At 47.9% G+C, this 14862-nt stretch overlaps 1 protein-coding gene across 2 annotated transcripts in view; it reads left to right on the top strand.

Annotated features, from left to right (window-relative positions):
- The first annotated feature begins 361 nt into the window (after window positions 1-361).
- The window catches only part of gpr158a (G protein-coupled receptor 158a), a 51593-nt gene continuing 37092 nt past the window's right edge, over window positions 362-14862 (top strand). The window contains exons 1-2 of one of the 2 annotated variants that reach the window (XM_047329967.1): window positions 362-1627; window positions 10372-10477. In XM_047329967.1, coding sequence (XP_047185923.1) covers window positions 654-1627; window positions 10372-10477 — 1080 coding nt within the window. In that variant the 5' untranslated portion in view covers window positions 362-653. The remainder of the gene's footprint in view (window positions 1628-10371; window positions 10478-14862) is intronic. The other variant, XM_047329968.1, reaches the window with a different exon arrangement.

The raw sequence follows: 14862 nt of genomic DNA, 5'->3' as shown, positions 1-14862 counted from the left end.
AAGCGGCCAATGGAGGAGGAGGAGGAGGAGGAGGAGGAGGAGACGCTACACTTTAATACCTGTTGTGGTCGGAAGAGGGCGGAGTGCGATTGGCACCCAAAGTGAAAAGCTCGTTGCCTCCTCCCCCCCCCCCAAAATAAAAATGATATATCTATATTCATATAATGATAAGACGTAATTACCCCTCCCTGCAAGAGAGAGAGGGAGGGAGGGTGGGAGGGAGGCAGGGAGAGAGAGAGAGAGAGAGAGAGAGAGAGAGAGAGGGAGAGAGAGATGAGAGAGAGAGAGAGATGAGAGAGAGAGGAGAGAGAGAGAGGGAGGGAGAGAGAGAGAGAGGTGGAGGGAAACAGCTGCAAGCGGATACTGAACATCAACAAGCTGTACGAGGCATCAGTGAAGAAGAAGAAGAAGAAGAGGAGGAGGAGGAAGGGAGTTCCTTGCGTTTCTCTCTCTCCCAGCTTTGCATCACCATTTCCGTGGAGGAGCCAGAGAGAATATCCTACAAGTGGCGAAGCGATGGTTTAAGCCGAGCGATTGGGTAGATTTTATTTTTTTTAATTTATTTGTATTTTTTTTCAACGACACTGTAAACCTCATCCCCAACCAAAAAAACATCTGCCGGCGCTTTTTAGTTTTTCTTTCCTGGGAGGGAGATGGCTGTTTTCCGGCTGTCGCTGCTGCTGCAAGTGGGATTTGTGATCGGATCGAACCACAATTACGCGGAATGGTCCGCGCGCGGCGGCGGCGGAGGAGGAAGAGGAGGAGGAGGAGGAGGAGGAGGAGAAGACATCGGAGCACGGGAGGTGATTCACGGCGCCCAGGCGCACCGTCGGCAGCTGGCGCATCTCCGTGCGCCTCCTCAGCATCAGCATCCTCCGCAGCATCCTCCTCAGCATCCTCCTCCTCCTGCTGCCGGGGCGACGGCGGAGCTGCTGGCGCAGAAGCTGGAGGAGAACCTCCCGCGGGTGGTCACGGCTTTCCTCCACACCGGGGACGCGACCACCCTGCGGCGCGCCAACTGCTCGCGGCGGTACGAGCTCGCCTCGCTGCGCGGAAGGTCGCCGCACGCCGCCCCGCACCGCTCCATGGGCGGCGCGCTGGACACGGTGCTGCACGCCGCCAACTTCCTCAGCGTGATGCTGCAGACCAACAGGTCGCGGGAGCAGAGTCTGCGGCGAGACATCGAGTGGTACCACGCGCTGGTCAGGAGCATCCTGGAGGGCGACGCCAGGATCCACCGCGCGGTCGTCACGCTCGGCGCCGGCGCGTCCGCGCAGGCGGGGCCCGCGGTGCTCCTCCAGGCCACGCGGGCCGGCGGCGAGGTCGTCCTGCGGGACCTGTCCGCCGCGGCCCACCGCCGCCTGCGCAACCGCACCGCGGACACGGAGTGGTACCACGCGGCCAAGGAGCGGAAGGAGCCCGGCTTCCACAGGAGGATGCTGAGCCAGGACATCGCGTCGGCGGACAGCTCCCCGCGGCGAGGGGAGAGCTTCATCCCGGACGGGACGCACGTGAAGTGGTCCGCGCCCTACCTGGAGTGCGAGGAGGGGAACTTCGCCCCACGCTGGCTCTTGACCTTATCGGCCGCGTTCTACGGCCTGAAGCACGACCTCGCTCCCGAGTTCAGGTATGGCACATGGTTCCGATTGGCTGCAATCTCAGCTGTGATTTAAAAAAAAAAAAAAAAATCACAATGTGTAATAAAAAAACAAGCTCAGCAAATGTAGGCACAACTCCCTCCTTTATATATTAAAAGGCCTCTTGACACCTTTGGCCCCTGTGAGGCCAAAGGTGAGTCCAGGTGGGTTCAACCACCAACATGCATCCCCCCAGTCCCCTCACATCACACACTTCCCTGCCTCCCTTCACTCCCCTCCCCACTGGCCCCCTCTTGTTACATATAGGAGGGGGGGGTTTCTCCTCTCCTCCAGTCTGAGGAGGCGGCGGGATGCTAAAAATAACCCTGCATGGATGTTACTTGGTGTAGCAGTGGTGGAAACCTCTGGCTCACAGCCCCCCCCCCCCCCTCCTCCTTGTTTCATTCGCCTTACTCAGGGAATGCCAATCGCCCCTTCCTCTTTCTTTCGGCTGCAAAATCTGCAATGAGTCACAACCTCCACCGAGATCGAGACCCTGCCAAATTTGAAAGAATAATGCAGACACGGCGTCAGAGAGGGAGAGAGAGAGGATGAAGACATGACGAATCGCGTCTGATGGTTTGAGGTGTCGTGCACAAGCCGTGTCCTAAAGCCACCCCTGCCGCAGCCTGGTGTAATGTGCCGTGTTTATATGCCAGCGGCCCCCCCCCAGATATGCACTGGAATATATAGTCAGGAAGTGTTAAAGGCTCCATATAGGGATATTGCATGACCAACATCTTCCCATCAATGAATATTTAATCCAGATCACTAGCTCTGTGTGCGTGTGTGTGTGTGTGTGTGTACTGCCTCCGATGAATCTTTAATTGACACACTCGAGTCGCTCACATCAGGCGAGCGGGGGATTGCAAATGAGTCAAAAAACCTGCAGTGATTATACTGTAACAGGCCACATCAGCTGTTGGCGGTGGTGGTATCCCACAGACTGAGGCCTCTCAGGGCAGATTCACTCTCTCAGTCTGAAGAAATCTGATAGAGAATCAGTCCATAGATTAAATGTTTTTCGCCAGAACTCTCCAGTTTGGAGTCCTGGATTTGGCCGATTCCACCAAAGGAGAAGCATTCCCCACATTTCTTTCCAAACGAATAATTCCACTATCCATTTCCGACCCCCCCCCGCGCCCTTTCCACTGAAAAGATCGAACGTGCGACACGCGTGGGCGTTCTGCGTTGTACGCCGTTCCCCAGAGTCGAGCGCGGCCTGTTCAGCGGCACTAAAGAAGAAGCGTCCCACTGTGCTCAAAGGAGCAGGAGAGCCACATCCATTCATCATCGCACATTATCGCACTTTATCCTTCGCTTCTTCGCGATCCCTTACTGTAAATTATGCAGCATCATCTTCTTTTTGCGGACCGTTGGCGCTAATGTTGCTCTGCACATTTAATTCAAATGCGCGGATGCGTTCAAGAGAATAGCTCAACATCTCGCTGGGAGTCCGATGTGAGGATTAATGTTCTGAGTTATCTTCAGCTTTCGGTTAGCGTAGCTTAGCACAAAGACTGGAACCTGGGGGGAAAGTCCTAGCCCGACTCAGTTTGTTAGGTTTTGTACAGATTACACACAGTGAGTCGGACAGAGCCATGCTAGCTGCTTCCACCTGTTTTTAGACATTATGCTATGCTAAGCTAAGCTAAGCTAAGCCAAGAGGCTGTGGCCATACAGCTCCATAATTACCATACGGGCGTGAGAGCGGTATCTTCTCATCAAATCATTCAGAAATTAAAGAAAATTGGGTGAAAATGTTGAAGGAAATGTTGCACGGAAATTAGCGAGACCATAAATTGGTGGCGTTTGGATTAAAGGAAAAGGGAAACAAGAAAGAGTCAGAGGAGATAATTGTTTGTCTACCACTCTCATGTCTGCACGGTAAACACGAATCTATTGTCAGTGGCTGCTTAGCTTAGCTTAGCCTAGCTTAGCACAAAAACTGTTTCGCAGGGAAACAGCTAGCTTAGCTTGGCTATACGGTATCTTTGGTAACATTTAAAAAAAATATTTCTCATACTTTGGTTTTTTATATTGATTTGACAAACAAGCTTTAGAGGTTGAGGCTAGCTGTTTTCCCTCGCCTCCAGTCGTGATACCATGCTAAGCTAACCAGGTAGCAGCTGTAGCTTGATAGAAAGGGGACTGATCTCTCATCCTTTAACAACCGACGACTACGCCTGACGATCGCATTTCTGTCTGTGACAGCGATCCCCGAGCAAACACTTTGACAGTCGGGGTCGGGTTGATGTGCATTCGGGAATTGTAAATCACATTGTGAATCAGAATTAAGGTGAAATAGTCAACATTTCCGGTCACACACTTCGTCTTTTTCGCTGTTGCCTCTCGCCTTGCTATGCTCCAGACGCTCATAAGGAAGTAGCATGTTTGTCGCTCCCTGCGGCCCAGCAGCAGACCTGCGGGAGAGGGGTGGGGGGGTGCAGCCGGCTAATTTAGCTGCCTCTCAGACATCAGCTCTCCTCCTCCGTTTTCCCTTCCTGATGAATACACAATCAATACAACGATGAATTAATAATGAACGATGTAGAACAACAACCCTTGCACGGGCCATTTTGATTCCGGCCCCCTTCCAACGCTACGGCCACTTCCTGTCCGGTGCGACGCCGGACAGGAAGTGGCTCGTTTTTTGGGGGATTTTCCCGCGGGTCGTGCACGTGGAAATTAATGCGAACCGAGGCGGTTTCTCTCTCTCTCTCTCTCTGTTGTGGTTTTTTTTTTAAAGCTTGTTGAACACGCAGGGAGCTAAACAACCGCTGTGCCTTGTTAGAGCCGGAGTGTGGGGACATGTGTTTGTGTGATAGATCGACCTGTTGTTTCCCTGAAGGTGTAAGAAGTCGCACCTCTCTGCTCCTCCCGTCTGGCTCTTCGGCTTCTCTCGAGGCACAAGGGAGGCAGCTCAGACCGCACACCGAGGACTGGCTGTTTCCAAGCGTGCAGTGTTCTCCTGTGTGTGTGTGCGTGTGTGTGTGTGTTTGCCTGTGTGTGTGCGTGTGTTCTCCTGTGTGTGTGTGTGTGTGTGTGTGTGTGTGTGTTTGCCTGTGTGTGTGCGTGTGTTTGCCTGTGTGTGTGTGTGTGCGCGTGTGTGTGTGCGCCTGTGTTTATGTGTTTATGTGTGTGTGTGTGTGTGTGTGTGCCTGTGTGTATGTGTGCTTGTGTTTGCCTGTGTGTGTGTGTGTGTATGTTTGCCTTTGTGTGTGTGTGTGTGTGTGTGCGTGCCCCATTGTCGGAGGCTGAGACATTCTTCAGGATGATACTGTACCGTGCCTAATTGGCAGATCACTCTATCTTCAGACACAAACCCGTGACTGGTACACGAAGCAGCAAGAACAACAACAACAACAACAAAAACAACCCAAACAGTTTGAGCACAACAACACACAAAGTGGGAAGCACACGAGGAGGAAGAAGGGAGAAGAATGTGAGAGCGGAGGTGCTGCATTCGTTAGGCGAACACACACTGCACTTCAAATTCACCTTTCACAACACAGACCTTAATTGCTCGGAGGCTGAAACTCCAGCAGCAGCAGCAGCAGCAGCAGCAGCAGCAGCAGCAGCAGCGGGATAATAAGGCAAACTCATTTAAAAAGAAAAAAAAATCTGTAAAGGAGTATTTTTTTCTTCAGCAGATTTTCTCCAAAGGCCACACAGGTTCTAATTAGACGGCTGCGTCCTCCCCCCCCCCGCCCCCCGTTGTGCCGTACGAGCAGCCAGAGTCCGGCCAGGCCTCGAGCTCCGGGGAGGAACCACGCAAAGCATCTGCTTTAGGTGGACACATTCCAGAACGAGATACATAGGAAGGAAACCCCACGATCCCTGGGGGGGGGGGGGATTAGTGTGGGGATTCGGAACTGAAACAGCCAGCGTGTTGATTGCAGAGCAGAAGGATTGTAAGAAAGTTGAAATCCTGGAACCTGGAGCAAGCAAAGGGTTAAAGATCCGTCTGTCGCCGCTGACGTCAGTGGGACTCCGCCGCTCAGTGAGGTGATCTGTCGACACGATGCCCCTCAACCAGTAAATGTCAACGTGATACAGAGACTCCAACAGCCCAGGCTTCCCCCCACGCCTGCAGTTTGAAAGTAATACATACTTATATATATATATATTCCTAATAATGCAGCTAATGATGGGGAATAATCTCAGGGATTTTGGCTGGTTTCATTCACCCGAGTCCTCTCAAAAGGATTACGAGCATCAGTAATATCATTACTGTAGGTTTATCCTTTAGCAATCTGGCGGCAGGGAAACAGAGCGGCGGTGCTGCGACGAGAAGAGGCCTCCGGACTGGAAGATGGAGAGCGGCGGTTTGTAAATTGATTTGTTGAAAGGAATTAAGATATTTGAAGGTTTTTGATTTGGCAAAAACGTCCGTCGTCTCCCAGATTGTAATAGACCTTCAATGTGCAAAATATTACATATAACAAGGCTACAATTATATATGAGAGCGTATGGAAAATACAGCCTTGACACGTTTGATTTTTGAATATATATCCATACGCATATTCATCTTGTTCCGTCTCATGATTTTCAAATTAGGGGCAAACAACAGAACAAAGATCATTCGAAAGCAGCTTGGTTCAAAATCGAACATTGTGAGATGATGTTTAGGACATTACAGGAGGAAAATAGAATTCGACTGTTTCATGTGACTTGACATCGGATCCAGTCAGAGAGAAAAAAATTAAATAAAAAATCAATCAGCCAACGCCGCAAAACTGTCGGGTTTCCTTTCGTCAGCAGCTCAAATCAATGAACGGTCTGCAGCTCGGTGCTTTTAAGGACACGAGTGCCACGAGTCCAGAACTATGACAGGATGTTCCAGGTCTCCCGAGAAAGTAAAAAGGAAGGGAGCCTTTATTCTGTGACAGGCCCCTTCGCCGTAGGGCGCCGTGTCTTTTCTGATGGCCGGCGACAGGACTCAATAAAATCACCCAGGTTGCGCTGGAACACTGGTCGACGAGCAGCGTCCTGCCCGGCGGCCAGACTCCACATTAGCCTCTGTGCTCGTCCCGCACGGCTCTAATGCATTTCCGCACGAGATGCGACCCCCGTCTGAAAACGGAACGACAAACCGCTCCCGTCGAGACACTGGGGGCGGCAGAAATGTGCATTCAGGTTCACGTGGGCGTGCGAGTCTTCTGGCTACGTGGACAAGCTACAGGATAATGTTTAAAGCTACAGTGTGTGAATATCTAGAAGAACTTATTCACAGAAATTGAATATATTCTCCATAACTATTTGTTCATATCCGTATAATCTCCTGCGACAAAGAACCGATGTTTTTTTCGTCAACTCTGAATGAGTTCAATATAGTTACATGCGGTGGACCCGACCTCCGCGCGAGTCGCCATGTTTGCCACGTCGTGTTGAATGCGGTTGTTGTTGCACAAAACGGTCCCAGAATACGGCGCGTTCGCGTGGAATTTTCAGACGCTGCCGGGAGAGCGGAAATGGAATCAGCGGTGCGCCACCATAAAGTGTCCCCTGTCGGGTGCTCAGTTGGTTGCGGTTTCCAACTTTGCCGGCAGATGCCGCCAGAGAAGTACAAAAAGTTACACACTGCAGCTTTAAGTATGTAGTACTTCATGTTCACCTCTCGATGTGACTAGAAATGTCAGGGCCGATTCCTTTTTGCTCCACAAGAAACTGCCCGGTGCTCTTTGTCCGTGTGCACATATGCGCCACATAAAGGCACAAAAAAAAGTACGGCAAACGCGAGATACGACAAAGCTCTGCAGACCATCCGCAATTTCTTTGGTGCCACTGTCGGCTGAAAACCAGACTTCAGCAGAGCTCCCTGCTCTGTGCAGAAAGGGCTGAATGGGTTAATCAATCTGCAATCTGGAAAAAATCAATCCATTTTCCAGCGCCCTGAATAGAGACGTCCAGCTCAGAGTGTATGAGGCCTGGCGTTCAGCATTCATCCACGCACACGTCCAAGACCGACGCGGAACAAAAGGGGGTGCACTCGGAGGCCTTCGCCGCGAGCGCGCGTTTTCGATGAATATCCCTTTTGTAGCCTGTGAGCAATTAGCCGGGTGCGTCTGCAGTCAACGTCACAATGCCGCGGCCCGACATCAGCACCGCGTGACTGTCGGCGAGGCCGGAGCCCGTGCTGCTGGTGGTGGTGGTGGTGGGCCGCTCCTCTGGCCTTTCAGACCCCACAAAGAACGGAGGGATGAAAGGAGAGAGCACTCCGGTTTTCCCCGGGGGGGCGCCACTATATCTCCTGCTCTCTGTGATAATCCTAGTCTTTGTGGCCTCTCAAATTACGATCTTGGTGCCGCGTGCGCTCGTACGCGCCGTCAGAGGGGCCCGGCGCACTTGCTCTCTTTTCTTTCCACAAGCAATTTTTTTCTACGCCATATGTCCACTTTGGCTGGGATGCGAAATATTGCCTGGAGAGTTGGACGCCGCAGTAAAAAAAAGAGGATTGTGTGGGAGAGAAAAAAGGGAGAAAAAAAGCAGGCTATTTTTTTTTCTTCATTGTGCAGTCTCCCACTTTAGCAAACAAAACCAAAGCAAATGAAATGTAAAAGCCCGGGCCGCTTCGCAACGGACATTTTGATGAATCCTCCACTTCGACGGACTCTTTTTGTTCTTCCTTCTGCCGTCATTACATAATGGAGAATTGAAACGGAGGGGATTTCTCAGCGAACGAGAACAACAACAACAACAACAACAACAACCCGGCAGTGCTGTGGAAAACAGCGAGGTCAGTCTGCCCCGAGGCGGGACCCGGGCGGCGGTTATTAATAACAGACGTCTACTGTACAGGCAAAGAGAGCGGTGCACTTGCCTGGTGTCCACTGGGAGCCGTGGGTTCAGGAAACCAGCGCCGGCGCACCTGGAGAACCTGCCACACCGGCCGAATTCGCAGACGTCAGTGATTTTGTGCCCAAGAGTCGGCGAGCGAGTTAAATACTGGCCGTCGGTCGTAGCACGGGTAGTGAAATGTTTTTCTATTGCCTTCAGAATGCCTTTGCTGTTGAAATTGGTCAGAGCAGCAGTGGGTGCAGACATTTACGAATTTGCTATGAGCCCTCAAACGTTCAGTAGACCACGGATTTGTCCATATGCTGAATCATAATTGTGTGCCTCAAGATCTACCTACTGTATATCAGAGTTTACACGTATAAATATGTATTTAAATCACCCCACACAGGAGAGGCCCACTCCTAATCATGACAATAAACTCCTAATGAAGGATAATAATGATAAAAAAATACATTTTTATTTACTTCAAGCTGAAGCAAAAAGCACAAAGAGAGTAGAGATTAAAAACACAAACCCATGAAACCCCTCTGATCGGAACATGACAGCATACTGTATATCAACAGCACTGAGCCCATACATTGAAAAGTATTATACATAATACTAATATGTCCTTGTATATAAAAAGCTTATCGAAGGAGAGCGGAAGAATGATTGTCTACATATAGAAGATGTACACAAGTGGACCTTCACACTAACTGCCGGGCCGATAACATGATAACTGCAGCAAGTCGGAACATTTCCATTTTTGTCAATACTTGAACGAAACTAAGACACTGGGCCGTTCGTCGGAGCTGGATTCATATGCAATGCCTCTGTATTGTATGAGCACCACTGCTAGAAGTTGTACAATGAGGAAGCGGATGAGAAAACACCATTTGTCCCCTTTTTTCAGTTGCCATATTCCATTTAATTCCACCATGCTTGTTTTTTCAATTGTTTGTTCCACCCATAGTATCTCCTGCAGACGAACACTAACCCGGGTTTGTTTGTGTTTTGCGTTATCTGCAGTTCACACACCATCTTCATTAAATTCAAAAAAAACAAACCATGATTGTAGCGTTCAGTTTTTCACAAGTTAATCTTTCCTTTGTTGTGGTACTCACCTTTCCCTCCATTTCCGCTCCAGGAACAAAAGGAGGAGGCGCCCGGACACTTCCTGCATTCATACCCTCGGTGACCTCAGCAGTGATGTCACCGGGGGGGCAACCATTCGTGAGGGGAGGTGTGGTGGGCTTTGAGAGTATTACTTACTGCATTTTGTTAAAATTGTGGTGAGCAACTCTGTCCATTGTACGCCGTGTGGCGAGTTGTACCATACGCCTTTTGTTAAATTCAGAGTCAATTGGTGAATTCCATTTTCCTCCATCCGGAGGGGGCGTGGTCAGCCGGGATGGTACAGTCTGGGGTGGCTCCTGCTGATGGAAGGGACTATTTAAACAGCTGCCTGCCTGCCAGGAGACAGGATGTCAGTGTGTACAAGTGATGATGAGTTAAAGCTGTTTTATTGTGAGTGAAGGTGTGTTCACTTATTGTGTTATTTCGCATTGATTGTCTTTTTTCGTTACTCTTGTAACATTGGACCACATTTAATTGACTAAAATCTCACACTTATCTCAGCATATATATATATATATACACATATACATATACATATATATACATATACATATACATATATATACACACACACACACATATATATATATATATGTATATATATAAGTTGTTGAGGTTACTTCTTGGTCTTTTTACGACAATAATGATCATGTAGGCCTGTATATCAAATTGATTTCTTCCTGAGAAATCTGCCTTTGAGAAAAAAGTGCTGAACCGTGAAAAAACCCCCCAACAATATTGCAATTTATTTCTTTGCACTGACACCCTGTAATTCTGCAGCATCCGTCCTTAACGGCGTTCCTCCTGTCTCTTGCAGGGGCGTGGTGCGGGTGGACATTAATCTGCAGGATGTTGATATCGACCAGTGCGCCGCCGACGGCTGGTTTGCTGGAACCCATCGATGCAACCTGACCACTACGGAGGTGAGTGTCAAATCTGCCGAGCATGCGGATTGGGCCCGGGGGGAATCGACCCGGTCTGGAAAACTGAACCGTGGCGTAAAAAAAACGCTCTCAGTCACATCTCAACAGGGCGCCGAGTGGAAAAGCACTAAATCTGTAGGTTTAACGATGAGCGGATGGTGATCTGATTCTCCTTTAACGACACCGTTACGACCTACTGCCACTTAAGTAAACACTGCAAAGCTATTTCTATTTTAAATTGATGTAAAATTCCTTTTTTACCTTAATTACTCTTAATACGTTGCTCGTTTTTTGGGGTTTCTGTTAGAAATAAATCCAGTATAGGATTGGACAGTTTCACCTGTTACTGTGTAAAGAGTAAATCCAATTTATCCTCATCAGTGCCTCCTTGAGCGTGTCAAGGACAGCGTTGTCCACCGGAAAAAAAAACCTGCGCTGGTCACACGTGAAGCTTGGTGACCTGCACCTCCATCGAGGTTACGTGGTTATATGAAATATGAAGCGTTTGTCTGCGTGAAACCAATCGGACTTGCGCCAGTCGCCATCCTCGTTTTTTTGGTTTTTGTTTTTTTTAATATCCTTGTCAGAGATGTAATATCGACTTGCTCTTGGACTGTTTACAAGGTCAAGAAATACGTTCTGTCTAAATCTAAAGCGATGGGATTGTCGGCGAATCGGACACGTGCGATCCCGCCATTTTCTTATGGAGAAAAATGTGTCAAGGTGTTGGAACCTGAGCTTTTGGACGAGAGAAATAAATCTCAATGCTCTGCTACTTTTGAGAGGATACCTACGCGGGGGCGTTGCAACAGGGCAGACAACAAGCAGGCGCTTTTATCTGCGGCCCCCAAAGTTCCTCGAGACATTCCTGTAGGCCACATCCCACTTTCTGAAAGCTTGGCCAAAACGCTAAACCAAACAATTAGCTGAATGATGCTAAATTTACCAATTTATACACAGTAGTGGTCGTGTGATTCATTGGTAGTATGTAACAATATTAATGATAATAATGTAATCTGCTACATGTACTTGTACTTTATATGTTATTTTAATTATTGATTATTAACACCTCCTGCCGGCCATCATCGGGAAACCTTTCGTTTTGCCGAGTGCTGCCGTCGAGCGGCGGCGGCGGCGGCGGCAGCTATGGCCCGCTGGTGTGACGCTCCCCCCGATGCCTCTTACCTGCTTGTTCCGGTCCCGTCGTTAAAGAGCCATAGATTTCGAAGATGCGCTGTCGATCGGACTGATTCATAATGCATGTGATGTAATGGATTGCAGTGAACCTCTCTGAATAATTAATCGCTCTCTTTGTCTGAGCACTTCCACCTCTCCGCGGACAGTCGATGTCGGGGACATTTGACATAGTGTGTGTGTGTGTGTGTGTGTGTGTGTGTGTGTTGGGTGGCTACAAGAAGACAAACACATTGTTACTGGTATGGATTTTTAGCTTGGTTTGCAAAAATAATGATCTCCATGCGCTCACAGTGTGTGTGTGTGTGTGTGTGTGTGTGTGTGTGTGTGTGTGTGTGTGGAGTGCGTGTGTGCGTGTGTGAGGAGTGTGTGTGTGTGTGTGTGTGTGTGTGAGGAGTGTGCTTGCTTACAGCTGAATGATGAAAGCCGTTGTGGTCACGGCTCGTTACAGGACACGTCTCGTGCCGCACGACAGCTTCGTCACGCCGGAGAGCTCATTATCGTCGTATCTGCTAGAGCAACAACGCAGACGGGGAGAGTTGTACAGGAGGGACGATGTATGTAAGAGCAGCACTGATTTCAACCAAATCTTATCTCATAATTCATAAATTACCCAACGATCCCCTCGCATAAACAGGAATTGCCGCGGTGGCGTCTTCGTATCCGTTAAAAAGCTAACGACCCGCTCTCCTGCAGCTTTAATTAAAGTGCACAACCAGGTAAATCACAGGTGACGTGGGAGGCTCTCTATAGCTATGAATAGAAAGTCGTGTGTGTGTGTGTGCGTGCGTTTCCACAACAGGGATTCATTTTGTGTTATTGCTATATTCTGTTCTCTCCCCCAGCCAGGTATTCTCTGTGCATGAGGAGCAATTTGCTGTTTAATGAGTTTTTCTTTGGGTCTATTTAAATTTAAAAAAAAGAAACTAATGTCAAGCTGCTATATGGATCTGTGTTAGGGGTATTATCTTTGTGCCTTGTGGAATTTGTTTTAGTTGGTGTTGGAGCAGTTTATTCACTGTACTATTACTTGCTACACCTCTACCCCACATTCTTGTTTATCGTGCACAACTCCAACAGTTGTTCTTCCCCCTCGTCTTAGCAGCGCTTAAGCGCCGCCGCTTCTCGCAATTGAATTTGACAAAACGCAGTCGCTTCCAGCGCCGGAGCCGCCGGCCCCCTTGGCCTGGCCTCACATCCTGCCTCTCAAGCTGCTGTCTGCCCAGCCAAGCGATGCAGGCCGGGCAGCCGCGAGAAACTCGGATGGAGGCAGATGCTACGGATGACTGGTTCGCCGGGCGAGCGGGGAGAGGGGGCTAAACAAAAATGAGGCCTCGGACTGTTGAGAAGAGAAAAAAATGCAATAACCCAAAACGGCATCAGACACCTGTGTTTATATGAAGACGATGACGTTGCCAATATCAAATCCAACTAGAGCTGCAACAGTTATTCGATTAATCCATAACTAATAGACTTTCAAATTAATCTCCAACTATTTTTGGTTAATCGGTTCAGGCAGTAAAAAGTCAAAATTCTCTGATTTTAGCTTCTTAAATGTGAATATTTTCTGGGTTCTTTGCTCCTCTGTGACAGCAAACTGACATTTTTCACCATTTTATGACAGTTTTTGGACCAAACAACTAATCGATTAATCGCGAAAATAATGGTCAATTATAGTAATCGATAACAAAAAATAATCATTCGTTGCAGCCCTAAATCCAACCACTGTATCATTTTTTAATCACTCTTTGCAAATTTATAATTTTCCCATTGTGGCCTAAGCTAAACAAACCCAGTAGAATTCACTTTTTTCTGAATGCCTAAAAGTAATGTTGGAATTGAGATATATACATTTCTTTCTTTATTAAATAGTATATATGTATATATATATATATATATATATATATATATATATATATATATATATATATATGTGTGCGTGTGTGTGTGTGTGTATTTATGTGTATATATATATATGTGTATATATATACATGTGTGTGTGTATTTATGTATATATATATATATATATATATATATATATATATATATATATATATATATATGTATATATATATGTATGTATGTATCTCAGAAGATCTGTTGCTTTTTTGCAAATAAGCACTGTATATATATCGCCACCAAATTACAGGAGCCTGCATACAATGGACAGAATTAATCAGTACATGCTGCTGTCAAGGATGATGTGTAGTTATATTCAATGTAATTATCAACCCCAGTTGCTGAATGAGTCGAGTCAAAAGTAAACACTGCACTATAGTATATGTATAGTTTCATAGATCAGACTAATCATTACATAACCAAGCACGGAGCCCCCAAAGATTAACAACCGCAAGTCTCGACCTAATTTCCCGCTGAAAAGGTGAATACATACATGCGGTTTGAGGTCAACTCCTTTTTTCTTCTTTCCACCTCTCATCTCTCACTAATGGCACTTCAATTAGTGCGTTTCTCTCCCCCCCTCCAGGACTCTGTCGCCTGGAGGGGGGGGGGGCATCTTTCATTCGCGAATGTGGCTGCGGTCGATGATGATGATGAATGTTTCGATCAATTAGCTTATTGCTCAGAACAAGTGGTCGGGGGGCCCCCGGGGGACCGTAGCCACATGAAAGGCAGTGACACACAACCTGAATGATTACTCCAGCCAGCAGCGCAAGGACTCCTGACTCCTGCTGCCGCTTTGTGTCGAGGGGCGAAAAGAGTCGGGGGCCGCTGGATGGAAATGATGATTTACAGACTGAGAAGGCCATGAAAACTTCCATAGCTCTGGAGATTTTAGATGTTTGGCAGGCTAGTAGTAGTGTGACTAGTGGTGAGGCTCTAGGGACGGCATTGTAAATCTACCACTTCGGTCGCGACTGAAAAATCTCAACAACTCTTCGGTGGAGTGACATTGAATTTGGTGCAGACGTTCCTGGTCCACAGAGGATGAACGCTGATAACTTTGCCGACCCACACACTTCTCCTCGTCTTCCACCATCGCGAGGTTGGCGACTGTGTGAAACGTCTCCACAACGGATTGCTATAAAATTAGGCACAGACATTTTATGTCCCCATCGGAATGAAGTGTAAATATAAGTACAGGAAGTTAAAGACTTCTCTTTGTCCAATCCTTTGGTTTTTGACTTTACTTTGGGTTTAGAGCTAATTATCAAACGCCAGCAATGTAACAT

The sequence above is a fragment of the Scophthalmus maximus genome, chromosome 21, assembly GCF_022379125.1.
Source record: "Scophthalmus maximus strain ysfricsl-2021 chromosome 21, ASM2237912v1, whole genome shotgun sequence".
In the NCBI taxonomy this organism is placed as follows: domain Eukaryota; kingdom Metazoa; phylum Chordata; class Actinopteri; order Pleuronectiformes; family Scophthalmidae; genus Scophthalmus; species Scophthalmus maximus.
This window is presented reverse-complemented; position numbering and strand designations above follow the sequence as displayed.